Source organism: Amphimedon queenslandica, unplaced genomic scaffold (assembly GCF_000090795.2).
Source record: "Amphimedon queenslandica unplaced genomic scaffold, v1.1 AMPQUscaffold_13302, whole genome shotgun sequence".
NCBI classification, from domain to species: domain Eukaryota; kingdom Metazoa; phylum Porifera; class Demospongiae; order Haplosclerida; family Niphatidae; genus Amphimedon; species Amphimedon queenslandica.
Window position 1 is genome coordinate 56,469 of NW_003546462.1, and position 16,485 is coordinate 72,953.

General features: G+C 29.9%; 1 protein-coding gene across 3 annotated transcripts; it reads left to right on the forward strand.

The window, feature by feature from the left end:
* Positions 1 to 3,535: 3,535 nt before the first annotated feature.
* On the forward strand, positions 3,536 to 16,474 carry LOC109583507 (serine/threonine-protein phosphatase 6 regulatory ankyrin repeat subunit B-like). Of its 3 annotated transcripts, XM_019998893.1 has the most exons (36): positions 3,536 to 3,747; positions 4,317 to 4,582; positions 4,637 to 4,738; positions 5,422 to 5,520; positions 6,010 to 6,108; positions 6,157 to 6,258; positions 6,330 to 6,428; positions 6,487 to 6,585; positions 6,634 to 6,732; positions 7,046 to 7,147; positions 7,920 to 8,021; positions 8,073 to 8,171; positions 8,494 to 8,595; positions 9,087 to 9,185; positions 9,274 to 9,375; positions 9,493 to 9,591; positions 9,635 to 9,733; positions 10,580 to 10,681; positions 10,732 to 10,809; positions 11,155 to 11,253; positions 11,639 to 11,743; positions 11,913 to 12,014; positions 12,260 to 12,361; positions 13,145 to 13,246; positions 13,496 to 13,597; positions 14,025 to 14,167; positions 14,219 to 14,418; positions 14,479 to 14,584; positions 14,645 to 14,732; positions 14,780 to 14,954; positions 15,003 to 15,053; positions 15,102 to 15,532; positions 15,576 to 15,767; positions 15,820 to 15,888; positions 15,977 to 16,171; positions 16,224 to 16,474. In XM_019998893.1, the coding sequence occupies exons 1-36, from the start codon at positions 3,732 to 3,734 to the stop codon at positions 16,425 to 16,427; spliced, it is 4,431 nt and encodes a 1,476-aa protein (XP_019854452.1). In that variant the 5' UTR covers positions 3,536 to 3,731; the 3' UTR covers positions 16,428 to 16,474. The 3 variants fall into 3 exon arrangements, with proteins under 3 accessions (XP_019854452.1, XP_019854451.1, XP_019854453.1); XM_019998892.1 differs by lacking the exons at positions 13,145 to 13,246; positions 13,496 to 13,597 and having other exon boundaries at positions 3,699 to 3,747; XM_019998894.1 differs by lacking the exons at positions 6,157 to 6,258; positions 6,330 to 6,428; positions 6,487 to 6,585; ... (2 more) ...; positions 7,920 to 8,021; positions 8,073 to 8,171 and having other exon boundaries at positions 3,700 to 3,747.
* Positions 16,475 to 16,485: the final 11 nt, after the last annotated feature.

Below are 16,485 nucleotides of genomic sequence, written 5' to 3' on the forward strand. Positions count from 1 at the left end.
GGAAGAAAGGTGATTGCACAAATTAATGTTTTCTTACCTTTCTCATAAACCAGCTTTTCTTCCTTACATGGACTTTCCTATGGATTCAAGTGAGTGTTTGAGCCCAGCGACTTTCCGTTCCTCTGCTCCTTTAACTGGTAACAAGGCCTCTATCTTGGACTGCATCGCCATTGACATTGCACATAATAATGCGCTTCTGCCCCATTGACCGTAATATCTAATTATTCAAATCAGAGTAATGAATACGCCTCATTAATTGGGCAGAGCCAGAGGAAGCAACACACTCCCCCTGTCTATTTGAATGGAGTGTGTCGCTAGTCACTTAGTCCAATTAACTTAATAATTTATACTTATGATAGTAAATTGAATGAGGTTGAATAGCTAAACTAATGAACTGCTGATTGAGTAGAGTAATCTGATCAGGGAGTTGCAATACGTATAAGATATATTATAAGTTATACTTTGTGTTTATATTTACTAACCTCTCTTCTCTAATTACTTATCATTCACTGGCTATCTTTTACATCAGTAATACCACTATAATTGTGTGGTATAGTAAAGTTTATGGCCTTTATGATACTGCATTATAATGTACACGTGTTGGTGAGAAAAAATTCAATGTTATAACAGTAGCATATTAGTAGCTTCACACATTAGTTCAGTTACAGCTATCTATAGCTGAGTTGTTCTCTCCAGCTGTTACATTCATAAATCATCCCATCTTTATACCAAACCATTACTACATGTATTGTATTATAATATTTAATTTAATGCATTCCACATTTTCATTTGTGTACAAATTGTTTGAGGAGTTTGTTTGAAAAAATTATAAACCAATTTGATTGGCAGGTTGATATGATTCAGATAGAATTTTATGGCTGAATGCATGTTCTAAGACTATTTTAAAAGATAAATGTATTAGCTTAAAGTTAGTGTTGGTAACTGAGTTAATAAGATGTAAGTATACCATCTTCTTAAATTAAATCTACAAACTTATCATTATTCTAAATTTAGTTTCCTTGCATAATACCATTTATGACTTGTTTGTCCTTTATGTGATCATGTGAGTAGTTTATTTAGTTTCTATTATCTTTAATAAAGATAATAGTAATTACAATTATCTTTAATGATCGAAGATAACAGTATTTAAATAAACTACTCACACAATCACATAAATGACAAACAAGCCATAATATTATGTACCCTTGATGGTATCCTACCTACACAAATTTTAGAGCAATAGCTATTGCTCTAAAATTTTGTGTAGGATGCTGTGTTGAAATTGCCGTGCTGTGATATGATTGTTGATGGTCATTCATGCTGTAATACATACATGCAGCTAGACTGTGACTGCATGAATTCCTGACTTATAAGATATACTTTGTATATTTACAAACTGTCTTCTCTAATACTTCACTGGCTATCTTTTGATTCAATGCATCAATAATACCATTTATGGCTACAAACTGTGTATTATAGTAAAGTATTTTGTTGACATACTGCATTAGAATGTAGTGTTGCATGGTGAGAAAAGAATTGAGTGTTCAGTAAGTATGCAGTTTACATAGTTTTTTGATAGAGCTATAGCCAAGTTACTCTCCCAGCTGTTGCATGCATAAATCACTCTCTCACATCATAGGACTTAAACATATGAAGTTAATTGAATAACTATTAAATCTACTTATCATTATTCTAAAATTAGATTCTCTGCAAAATATCATTTATGACTTGTTTGTCATGTGTGTAGTTAGTTTAGTTTCACTCCCAACTATTGTGTGTAGTGATAGCTATTACTCTAAACTTTGTGTAGGATCCTGTGTTTAGTGTGTTTGTCATGATAGTTGACGGTAATTGTGTTATAGTATAAGTGCTATTAACCTAATATTCAATTATGATAGTTCTAATTATACTTTTATAACAACTATTTTGACACAATATCCTACACAATGTTTAGAGCAATAAAAACATGTTTTTAACAATAGGACTACTTCGGCTGTTCTGACATAGAATGTCATATAACTCTAAACTTTCATCAGATATAAATTTAATGAAAAAAATTTTAAAGATATTTTTTGTCTTTACTCTATTACTATTACTCTTTTACTATTATTACTCTAAACTTTGTGTATACTATAGGATGCTATGTTACAAAAGCAGTGATACGACCTTATAAATTGATCATAATTGTGCCATAATAAGTGATATGACCTTATAATTTAACTATGATCATTCATCAGCTCATAGCTGAATTTATACTTTTTATAGCAACTGTTTTAATACAATGTTGTAATAAAATTTAGGGTACCAGTATAACATTACAGTAAACAGATGTAATGTTTTCCATTCTTCAATGCTCTTTGACTATGCAGATTATACAGCTGAAGCAATGGTTTAATAAGTTCTCACTGACATAAGCAATTTGCTCTACCCTAGTCTATTCCAAATGTAAGCAGTCCATTAGGTGGCTCAATTGTCCATGTGTGTGTATGCAATATGTATAGTAGCCACCATATTTGCATTATGGTTCAACTTTCAAGCACTGCTGTCCTGAGATATTTTTTTGAGTGGTAACCTTTTGACTTTGATACATAATATTATGGTTAAAACTAGGCCAAATAATAAGTTTTTGTATGTGTTGATAAATCTACTTTAAATGATATTTTTAAATGATACACATGCATTACATATGTGTATACAGTCCGCATCCATTTATGATTCATATTTATGCATTGTATATACAGATCTTGCCACATATGATTGGAAGATCATCACTGGGCACTAGTGACTTCGTTTTTTTATTTCTCTACTTGTAGGCTTCACTTGCTAGTTGCTAGCAAACTTTGCATGTATCACATTGGGCCAATGATCAATGAAAGGCTTAGTGTGAGGATGAGGAGGAGGACCAAAAGAATTAAAGAAAGCAGAGAAAATGAATTTAAAAGTGGAGAAGAGGAGAAGGAAAGTATTTTTGGGTAGGCAAATAATGCCAAATATTTTCTGGGAAGGATGAAAAGTCAAGTTGAATATATTAAGGATAATAATAATAATCTTTCAATAATACTCCCACGTGTTCCCACATATTAGATAATAAGTGGGTGTGGTCAAGATTATGATACGTCTATAAAGCTAAGCTTCTGTTCTGAGCGAGGACACCCTTCACTCTTTGCAGTTTCAGTAGCCAGCTTGTATAGCTAGCTAAGGGGCCAGGATGGCTGCTGATGATGATGTTGCTATAGAAATGGATGTAAGCTGTACTATTAACTATTTACTCTCACCCTTCCACTTTTTTATTTGTCTATCTTCTTTCCATTCGTTATATATCATCTTATCCTACCCATATAATATCTGCATCAAATCCTAAATAGCTCTTATTTTTTAATATTTTCATTTAATACCGGTATAAAATTTTTGAGCCCTTGCATGCATGAGCAGAGATGTAAACAGTAAAGATTGTTCTGCAATTTATACTAACTTCTCTCTCACACTCTATGTCTCATTCTTCCTCTTTTTTTCTATTGCAGGACCTACTTAGTCCCCAAGCTTTCGCTGAGCTTCTGGGAGGCCTAGGTAATCCTAATAGCAGGCCATCTTTACAAGAGCTTCTGGGAGGCCTAGCTATAGGTGATCCTAATAGCCAACCATCTTTACACGAACTTCTGGGAGGCCTAGGTGATCCTAATAGCCAGCCATCTTTACACAAGCTTCTAGAAGGCCTAGGTGGTCTTAATAGGATGAATGATATTGGTGGTAAATTATAAAATTAAATATCTTGTATGATAATTTAATTATCATACAAGATATTTAATTCTAATTATTATAATGAATATATTTTTTAATAATAATAATGAATATATTTTTTAATAATAAGTAATAGCATAGCTAATTCTAAGGTAGTGAATGAAGTAGTCATAAGTGATCGTCTATTTCCAATTTAAGATATGAGAGAGAGATAGGGAAGATGATTCCATCAGTTAACTTACAGATAAATTAAATGAATTTTGGTACGTAGATGAGCTACAAGAGATTGTTATTAGATCTTAAGGAGTGATTTGAGGGAACTTTAACTAGCAGAGGGTGAAATGGAGTGGATATAATAGTAGTGTGTGTGTGGACTTTACCTCATTATGTCAAACTTTAACCATTATTAATGTAATAGTCATGCATAATAAATAATAATTACATTGTAAGTATTATAGTTTTTGAAAATGAAATGCAAAGTCATAATATTTAACGTACCAATAATATGCACAGACAAAATTGTACAAATTTCTCTTTATTTGGCTATTCTGAGTCAGTATTTATTCTTAATTTTACAGATGAACTTAACTTGACACTACTCCACCAAGCCTGTTTGATGAATAACTCTGATAAAGTTGCTAAATTATTACAAGATAAAACAGTGGATATCTCTGCTACTGATGAAAATAACTCTACACCACTTCATTGTGCTTGTCAGGCTGGGCACACAGAAATAGTTGAGCTTCTTATTAAAGAAAGAGCTAATCGTCTTACGTCTTCTTTGCATGAAAATGATGCTGACTCTAAAATCAAATCTTTTTTCAATCTCACTGATAACCATAAAGTAAGAGACATGGTAGTTATTGCATGTTCCTGTTACTATCATTATTATTATTAGAACATACCACTTGGTTTGGCTTGTATAGAAGGACATACAGAAATAGTTGAACTACTACTGGAGCAGGAGGGAGTTGATATCAATCACATTAATAGCCAGAAAGTAAGAGATTTCTGCTTATTATATAAACTATTTTATATAACTTCAATTTCTCCCCCACTTATTGCTTTTTTGTTGTATTTTGGGGCTTTTCCAATCTTCTTCTAGTACTATAAAAATGTAATATTAATGGACTCTATATCCCTAGCAATGCGCCTGATAAACTACTTGATCAGTAGGGCCTAATTAAATTCTTTTACACTACATCTTTTCCATTACATACCACATCATCATTTATCATTTACAGTTTTACATTAACTAAATAAATAATTTACTACTATTACTACTATTATTACTATTATTATAATAAAAGAATAAATATGGAGGCCTACAACATACTATGCAACATCTGTTCCATGCATTACACAGTGTGCAAGATATTACATGAAATAAAAATTTTTGAGAATAAAGATCATGAGAGTCAAACAATGAGTAGCTAGCTCAAACATGTTGATTTGTTAATACATATTATTATTACCATAAATTTGGTATACATGTATCTCAAATAATGGTATGCATGTAGGTTTTGCATAACAATGAGATGTACTAAATTAATGTGAATACAACTGGAATAAAAATCTAGACAGTATGCAAATTTTCGAAATTTTCCATTCTGTATAATCCTATAAATTACTCAAATATTATTGATATTTATCATTAATTTTAATGTTATTTATTCATGTTAGCGTACACCACTTGCTATGGCCTGTATACGAGGACATACAAAAATAGTTGAACTGCTACTGAAGAAAGGAGCTAATGCCAATGTCACTGATGAAAATGAAGTAAGAGAAATTATTTAGTAATCAATTTCTGTTCCATTAACTGTACTCTCTTCCATCTTCTGTATGTTACATCTGTTCTATCTACATGTATAGTATACCTAAGTGTTTCTTTTTGGTTATAATAATAATAATAATAATAATAATAGTAGTAGTAGTAGTAGTAGTAGTAGTAGTAGTAGTAGTAGTAGTAGTAGTAGTAGTAGTAGTAGTAGTAGTAGTAGTAGTAGTAGTAGTAGTAGTAGTAGTAGTAGTAGTAGTAGTAGTAGTAGTAGTAGTAGTAGTAGTAGTAGTAGTAGTAGTAATAATAATAAATAATAATAGTTTGTTTTGCTTTTTTTATTTTAGGTTTTCAATTTTTGTTAGGTCTAGCTCTTTGTTCTTCTGTTTATTGTTGATTGTTGTTTTTGTCTTAAGTGCTTTTGTTTTATAATAATAATAATAATACAGTTAACAATTATGTAAACATTATAATTATTATTAACTATGTAGCTTACACCACTTGGTAATGCCAGTATACCAGGACATACAGAAATAGTTAAACTACTACTGGAGCATGGAGCTAATGTCAATGTCACTGATAAAAATGGAGTAAGATCGAGACATTGAATTATTATTATAATTATTATTATTATGTAGAATACACCACTTGGTAATGCCAGTATACCAGGACATACAAAAATAGTTGAACTACTACTGGAGCATGGTGTGGATAATGTTGATCACACTGATAAGGATGATGTAAGAGACATGATAATTATTTTATTATATTTGGCTGGAGACAACAATTAGTTTGAGTTTTTATTCTATAGGATACACCACTTGGTATGGCTTGTGTAGGAGAACATAAAGAAGTAGTTGCACTGCTACTAGAGCATGGAGCTAATATCAATCACACTAATAAACAAAAAGTAAACGACACAGTAATTATTATTATTATTATTATTATTATTATTATTATCATGCTAGCGTACACCACTTGTTATGACCTGTATAGCAGGAAATACTGAAATAGTTGCACTACTACTGGAGCATAAAGCTGATGTTAATAAAACTGATGAGGGCAATGTAGCTAAGAGACATAATTATCATTCTTTTATAATTATTATTATGTAGAATGCACCACTTGGTATTGCCTGTCATCAAGGTCATGCAGAAATAGTTGGACTACTACTGGTGTTTGGAGCTGATGTCACTCACAAAAATAAAAAAGGAGTAAGAGACATAGAAATTATTAGTGTTATTATTATTATTATTGTTATTGATATTATTATTATTATTATTATTATTATTATTATTGATATTATTATTATTATTATTATTATTATTGTTATTGATATTATTATTATTATTATTATTATTATTATTGATATTATTATTATTATTATTGCCATTATCACCAATACTACCCTATCAGTCTCTGTGGATCTTATTATGTTTGAGTCAGGCTTTTCTCCCACTATAGATTAACTAATACATAGTTATTAATTTTATTATTATTATTATTATTATTATTATTATTATGTAGTGTACACCACTTGCTATGGCTTGTATTGGAGGACATGCAGAAATAGTTGAACTACTACTGAATCAGGATGGAGTTGATATCAATGTCACTGATGGTCTTAAAGTAAGAAACATTTGTGTGACATCCTACGGTAATTATTATAACAACTTTTAAACAAACTGAATTGGTTAAGCTAGCTTATGTCAGATACAGTTAACCAATCATGCTAAAGGGCCCAAGTTTACAGCTCTAGAGGGCCTGAAGCAAACACAAAGAGGAATGAAATAATAAATGAATGATGAATATAAGCACAGAACATTATTAAATACTATTATTATTATAATTATTATTATTATTATAAAATCTAATTTAAGAGCAAAAAATAAACTGAAAACCAGAAACAAAAATAAAAAGCAAAAACCTAAAACAAAATACAACACCAAAAAAACAAAAAGCAATAATAAGATTATTATTATAAAGCAAAGCTTTAAAGGGAGGACATAAAGTACAACAACAGAGCCTATGAGAAAAATGAAGACATTGAAGCAAATTATTATTATCATTATTATTGCATGATATAACCTACCAGCCATTGACCTCTCAGCATCCTCACATCACTTAAAGCAACATATCATTAATCACTTTTGGGATCATTTTTTATTACATTTTGATTCATATAATTCATGCACATATTATTGTTTGTGTCCTTGCAGTTCTTGTTCATGTACTTAAATTTTGTTACTTTTTCTTTTTTCGTACTCTACTATAAAGGCTGCTTCAGTAGTTGGAGTCAGTATTTCAACACTTCTATCCTGTCCTGTCTCATATGTTAATTATCCTTACTTTTTGTCCTGTGTGTTGTAAAGTCATAATAATAATTATTATTATTATTTAGAATACACCACTTGGTAATGCCTGTTTAAGAGGACATACACAAATAGCTGAACTGTTGCTGAAGTATGGTGTAGCTGATATCAATAACACTAATATACAAAAAGTAAGAAACATAATTATAATAATTATATTATAATCATCATCATCATATTAGCGTACAGCACTTGGTATGGCATGTATAGAAGGATATACAGAAGTAGTTAAACTACTACTCAAGTATAAAGCTAATGTCAATGTCACTGATAACAATGGAGTAAGAGAAATAGTATTGACATCATCATAAATAATTATTAATAACTATAGTTAAACAAATCTATTTATTATTGGGGCAAGCCTTAATTAAACTCACATGAGTGTGTCTCTACTAGCATAGAGATAAATATAAAGGTTGTATATGTTTTTCATAAAGTACAAGCTCCATAAATTAATTACTCATGGGGCCCCATAAGAAGCCATTATTAATATTATTATGAATAAAACAGTATTATAAAAACAAAAAATTATTATTAGCTTTAATATGTAATATTATTATTACTATTTTATTATTATTATTATTATTATTATTTATTATGTAGCTTACACCACTTTGTAATGCCAGTATACCAGGACATACAGAAATAGTTAAACTACTACTGGAGCATGGTGTGGCTAATGTTGATCACCCTGATAAGGATGATGTAAGAGACATATTAACACTGCAGTTTTATTTTGCAGTTTATTGGTTTGGGGGATTTGAGTAAATAAGATTAATTTTACTTCTTGCATGATTAATAGTTTTTTCACTAAGACAAATAAAAGCTCTCTCTGACTTTAGAGAAATCTATCTTTGTCTTTCCTGCTTTATTTGCTCTGTAGTTTTTGCTATAGCTACACTGGAAGTGTTGTAAAAATAAATGGTAATATATGTCAAACCACAGAAAAATTTCTATTTTGGCATTTGATGCATGCTACCATTGTTTCTTCAGCAGTTCAGGTCACAATACTGCAAGAAAAGCAAACTCATATAGAACTTACCTTATAAATTAACTGTTGACTTGCTTATAAATACATATAGCATCTGGGCCCTTGTGGGGTAATTCAATCATGACCTGAAGGATTCACCCCGAATCATAAAGTCATTGAAAAGTCATTCCCTTTCAACCTTTATCCCATGTTATTTGTCCTGTAGGATACACCACTTGGTTTGGCTTGTATGAGAGGAAAAAAAGAAGTAATTGAGCTACTACTGAAGCATGGAGCTAATATCAATCACATTAATAAACAAAAAGTAAGAGACACAGTAATTATTATTATTATTATTAATTATTATTATTATTATTATTATTATTATTATTATTATTATTATTATTATGTAGCATACACCACTTGTCTTAGCCTGTATAGCAGGACATGCAGAAATAGTTGAACTACTAAAGAAGAATGGTCGAGTTGATATCAATGTTACTGATGAACGAAAAGTGAGACATTAATATAGTATTAACATTATTAGTTATACTATTATTATTAATTTTATTATTATTATTATTATTATTATTATTATTATTATTATTATTATTATTATTATCATTATGTAGAATTCACCACTTGTTGTGGCTTGTATAGGAGGACAAAAAGAAGTAGTTGAAAAGTTACTTAAGATGGGAGCTAAAGTCAATGCCACTGATGAACAAAATGTATGATCATTGATACATTAATATTATTTTATTTTTATGTTAGCGTGTACCACTTTGTATTGCCTGTGAACAAGGACATACAGAAGTAGTTAAACTACTACTGGAGCATAAAGCTAAAGTCAATGTCACTGATAATAATGGAGTAAGAGAAATAGTATTGACATAGTATTATTATTATTATTATATTCTTAAAGTAGTTTTAAAAATGCATGCATATTTAGATGTAGGGAAATGCGGTTATTATTATTATTATTATTATTTTCTAATAATAAAGGAGAAGAGAGAGAGAGAGAGAGAAAAGAGAGAGAGAGAAGAAAGAGAGAGAAATAAGGATAACAATAAAAGTAATAGGCAATGATTATAATTATTATTATAATTATTATTATTATTATTATTATTATTATTATTATTATTATTATTATTATTATTATTATTGTTGTTATTATTAACGAAAGTTAGAATTAGGACAAAGTTAGGGCAGGATGAAAAATGAAATAAAAATAATTAGGTTGATAGAGATTTAAAAAAATATATAATAATTTAATAAGGATGAAGTTAAGTTATGGATTTAAGTCATTATAAGGTCCAAAGGGGCTCCGTCACAGGTATCAACAGTTATTATTATTATTATTATTATTATTATTATTATTAACATTATTATTATTATCAAAAAGATACTAAAAACACAAACAAAACAAAACAAAGCCCTAATATTATTATTATTATTATAAACAAAGGCAACAACAACAGGGAAGGGGGCAAAACAGAGAAAAATTTACAACACAAAAAACAGCAATGGTAATAACACTGAAAAAGTCATTAAGCAGACAAAAGGGACAAAAAAAGAAATTAATAACAGAATAAAATAAAATAAAAATATAGTTCTAGTTAAGTAGTTAGTTTATTATTATTATTATTATTATTATTATTATTATTATTATTATTATTATTATTATTATTTATTATTATTATTATTATTATTATGTAGAATACACCACTTGATTTAGCTTGTGTGAAAGGACATACAGAAATAGTTAAACTACTACTGAAGCATGGTATAGATAATGCCAAGAACACTTATGATGAAAATGTAAGTTACAATAATAATGATAATAATTTTTGTTGTTATTATTATGTTAGTGTATAGTTCTTCGTATGGCCGGTGCAGGAGGGCAGCTTGAAGGAGTTAATATTATTAATCACACTAATAGGGAAAATGTAACTTATTGTTATTATTATTATTATTATTATTATTATTATTATCATTATTTTTATTATTATTTTATATCAAAAATCACAAAAGCTGCAAATTTGAAATTTACCAAAAAAATCACAAAAATTAAGTCCCATCTACATACAAGCCAGTTCAACTTAAAATGGTTCAGAAACCACACTTAACTGCATGTGGTTGAATCATGTGGTTATTCATTATTAATATTTTATTATTAATATTATTATTATCATTATTACTATTATTATTATTATTATTATTATCATTATTATTATTACTATTATTATTATTATTATTATTATTATTATTATTATTATTATTATTATTATTAGGGTACACCACTTCAAATTGTCTGTATAAAAGGATATACAGAAATAGTTGAACTACTACTGAAGCATGGAGCTGATGTCAATGTCACTGATAAGGATGATGTAAGAGACATAATTATATAAAAGAGAAAGCAAAAACTAAAGGCCTCCATACACTAGGCAACATGTTGATTTTGTAAGCAACATGTTGCCAGGAATAGAACAGCCTTCTATTAGTCTGGCAACATGTTGCTTACAAGATCAAAGTAACCACAAATGTTGCCAGCAACATGTTGTCTAGTGTATGGAGGCCTTTAAAAAAACAAGATAAAGCTGATGATATTGTTTTGAGGCAAGAGCTAATCTTTGCTTCAAAATGGCAGCCATTGTCTGCTAGCTGAAGTGGTATAAGGGTAGAAAATTGTTTGGAATCCTACTTGCCCTTGTTTCCATTACTTAATTTTTTTGAATTTTTATATTATTTATTATTATTATCATTATCATGTAGCGTACACCACTTCATATTGCCTGTATGAAACAACATAAAGAAATAATCAAACTACTACTAAAGAAAGAGGATGTTGATCTCAATGTTGCTGATAAGGACAACAGCGTAAGTGACATGAATATTTAAAGAGAAAACAAAAACAATCAATCTCTGCTTAAATGGCAACCAATTGTCTGCTGAATTGGTTTTTGATGAATATATAAGCACAGCTAGAGTAAATCCTACTTAATTTTTTTTTAATTTTTGCATTAGTCATTGTATCATTATCATGTAGCATACACCACTTCTTTTTGCCTGTAAAGAAGGATATACAGAAATAGTTGAACTACTACTGGAGCATAATGGAGTTCATGTCAATGCCACTGATAAGGACAATGTAAGTGACATAATTATTGTATATATTTATTTTTAAAAAGGAAAAAAGGGAAAACAAGATAAAACTGATGATATTGCTTAAGGCAAGATCTTTCTTTGCTTGCCATTGTCTGCTGAATTGGTATATGGGTAGAAAGTTGTTTGGAGTCTTACTTGCCTTTGTTTCCATTATTTTTTGATGAATAAGTCCTATTAATTTAATTTTTTAAAAATTTTGTATTAGTTATTATTATTATTATCATGTAGCATACAGCACTTCAAATTGCCTATATACAACAACATACTGAGATAGTTAAACTACTACTGGAGCATAAGGGAGTTGATGTCAATGTTACTGATAAGGACAGTGTAAGTGACATAATTATTAGATGAAACTGATGATATTGCTTCAAGGCAAGAGCTAATCTTTGCTTGCCATTGTCTGCTGAATTGGCACATGGGTAGAAAGTTAATTGTTTGGAATCCTACTTGCCTTTTTTCCATTAATTTTCGATGAATCAAAATGTTTAGTTCCCTTTTGGAAGAAAAAAAAAAAGGCTATAGCCCATGGTTTTTCCATGGGTCATATTTTTCTGTAAATTTATTAAAAGAGAAAGCAAAAACAAGGAAAAAAGATAAAACTAGTATCATTGCTTTAAGGCACTTACCGTATAGTGGGTAATTTTCGGCAGTTGAAAATTTTGAATAAAACCAGAAATGACTTTAGAATAAAAATTTGTTGGTTTTATTTTTGACTAGACAAAAACAGTTGATCTGATGTCTTTATTAGCATCTGTAGGACTGATAGCATTAGAAAGAGGGCCCCTGGTCCTGTAGGGTCTGGAAGAGGTTCTTTAGAAGGTGAACGCGCCATCTATGCTTATTATTATGTTATTATCAATTTATTATGGTCACGCCTATCTTCAGAATTAATTTTCATCAAGAATTAATTTTTGTTTAAAATTAATAGCAATGAAACAGATGCAAATAAGCACCAGTCAAAAATTACCCGCTATACGGTAAGAACTAATCTTTGCTTCAAAATGGTAGCCATTGTCCGCTGAATTGGTATTAAGGATAGAAAGTTGTTTGGAATCCTACTTAATCTTTTTTTAAATTTTTGCATCAGTCATTATTATCATTATCATGTAGCATACACCACTTCTTCTTGCCTGTAAAGAAGGATATACAGAAATAGTTGAACTACTACTGGAGCATAATGGAGTTCATGTCAATGCCACTGATAAGGACAATGTAAGTGACATAATTATTGTATATATTTATTTTTAAAAAAGAAAAATTAAGAAAAAACAAGATAAAACTGATGATATTGCTTTAAGGCAAGATCTTTCTTTGCTTGCCATTGTCTGCTGAATTGGTATATGGGTAGAAAGTTGTTTGGAGTCTTACTTGCCTTTGTTTCCATTATTTTTTGATGAATAAGTCCTATTAATTTAATTTTTTTAAAATTTTGTATTAGTTATTATTATTATTATCATGTAGCATACAGCACTTCAAATTGCCTATATACAACAACATACTGAGATAGTTAAACTACTACTGGAGCATAAGGGAGTTGATGTCAATGTTACTGATAAGGACAGTGTAAGTGACATAATTATTAGATGAAACTGATGATATTGCTTCAAGGCAAGAGCTAATCTTTGCTTGCCATTGTCTGCTGAATTGGCACATGGGTAGAAAGTTAATTGTTTGGAATCCTACTTGCCTTTTTTCCATTAATTTTCGATGAATCAAAATGTTTAGTTCCCTTTTGGAAGAAAAAGAAAAAAGGCTATAGCCCATGGTTTTTTCACGGGTTATATTTTTCTGTAAATTTATTAAAAGAGAAAGCAAAAACAAGGAAAAAAATAAAACTAGTATTATTGCTTTAAGGCACTTAAGAACTAATCTTTGCTTCAAAATGGCAGCCATTGTCCGCTGAATTGGTATAAGGGTAGAAAGTTGTTTGGAATCCTACTTAATCTTTTTTTAAATTTTTGTATTAGCTGTTATTATTATTATCATGTAGCATTATACAGCACTTCAAATTGCCTGTGAAAAAGGACATACAGAAATAGTTGAATTACTACTGAAGCGAAAAGATACTGATGTTACTAAATGTAATAAAGATGGTCTTAATGCTCTTGATATTGCTGTAGAGAGAGGAAAAAAGTGAGAGTTAATAATTATGGATAATTACTACAATTCTTTTTAATAATATAGAGATGCTGCAATGGCTATAGTGACTAGTGATAAGTGGGAGGATGCATTACGTAATTACACTGTTAAGGATACAATTATTGATGAAAGTGCTGATGAAATCTGTGGGATTAGAAGAGTATGGTGTTGCAAAAAAAGGAAAAATCATGGAGCCAAAAAGCAATTCACAACACCAATGAGAAGGATAATTAAGAAGATGCCAGGTTAATATACAGTATTAGTATTATTGGTGGTTATTGCACTTGTGGCTCTATTACATGTAGATGTAGCTAAAGTTGTTTTTGATAACTGCTGTAAGAAAGAAAACCCGGAAGATCATCCTGATCATGAGATTACTTTTAATTATGAGTTTCTTGATGATTTTGATCTGTAAGAATATTAAAATGTTGTTTTAATAAGAGCAAGCAATTATTTTCTATTATTTGTTAGTAATAAAAGGACTAGTAATGAAAGGACAACTAAAAAATGGCCTCCACAGCTAAAATACTCTAGTGAGAATCACTGTCTTAATATTCTTGTAAGCTATACTTTATAGTAACTATAAATTATACTTATTATTCATAGGCTGATTCACCAAGTGCTGACTTATTGAAGCATCCATTGGCTGTTACATTACTTGATCAAAAATGGAATAAAATAGGCTGTATAGTCTATTACACTAATTTGTTTTTTTATTTTTTATTTGTCATTCTACTGACATCATATGCTCTCACTGTCCATCCTCCAAATTCAAAAATATGTAAGTTATTATAAGTCGTTTATTAAATAATTATACTATTCATAATAGGTATGGAAGTATTTGGAAATGACAATGAAACATCTATTGATTGCTTTACAGGTAATTGCCGAATAATAACTATTATATGACTGTAATGCTTGTGTTTAGAGGAAAGATTTGTATCTCGAATATACATATCTATTGCTAGTACATGCCTGATAGTTTATTGTGCAATCATGATAATACGAGAAGCATTTCAACTGGTTTTGTTTAAAGAAGAGTATTTGACCAGTTTTGTCAACTTTATTGAAGTCCCACTATTTGTCTTTACAATAATTTTTGCATCAGTACATAGCAACCAGTGCTATTGTACTCATTCATGGCAGTGGCAGACTGGAGTGATTGCTGTATTCCTCTGTTGGATTGCACTGATATTCTCCATAAGAAAGTTACCAGTAGTTGGAATATATGTGGTCATGTTTATTAAAATTTTTAACAACTTTATGAAGGTTGTCACCCTTGCTTTACTATTAATCTTAGCATTTGCAGTTCCTTTTTATATGATGTTTTATGATCCTCAAGATAGAGCAGAAGGAATAGTAAGACTCAAGTATTTTTTTCTTTATTACTTTTTTTATGCAGCGTACTCCATTTATCACTCCATGGAGGACAACTGTTAAGGCAATAACAATGACAGTGGGGGAACTTGATATGGATCCATTATTACGACAGAATAATCAAATGAATGCCCCTGATGTACAGTATCCAGTGGTTTCCTTTTCATTGATAATTGTGTTTGTGATTTTAATGCCAATTCTATTCCTTAATCTATTGGTATGTCCATATTCTATTAACTCCACCCACTGACCAACTCATTTTTATATAGATTGGTTTAGCTGTTGGTGACACTGATGAAATACAAAAATCAGCTGATACTTACAGACTAACTCTGAAGGTAAGAACTGATTTGCATAGACATTACCAAGTATTCTTGACATTACCAAGTATTCTTGACATTACTTACTCAATGTTAATATGTATAGGTTGAATTTACATTACCTATTGAAGAACTTCTAAGATCAATTAAGAACCATCTTGATAAAAAGGAGCAACTAAAAAAAGTTTCATATTTGTTGGAAAAGATTGTAACCATTACTAAAATGAAGGATAAACCAAACAAGCATAGTTTTTTTAAACGAACAATTGATGAGATTGAGAAATCTAAAACTGAACATCCAGTAAGTGAACATAGTGAACTTTCTCTTTTATCATGCATATTATTTAATATAGGCAACTGTAGCTGATGTCAAAAATCAAAGCAAATCATTATCTGAGGAAATGAAGGATCTACGCAGTTCAATGGCTCAATTGTTAGCTACTGTTAACAGTATGAATGAAAGACAAGGAGGAGGAGGAGGAGGAACAGGGAGAGGAGGAGCAGGAGGAAGATTGAGAACCGGAGGATTGGAAGAGGAGGTGGAGCAACAGAAATAATTTTGCTTAGCTTGTGGTGGAGGAAGGAGAATGATTGTTAACTTTAAAATTAAAATTA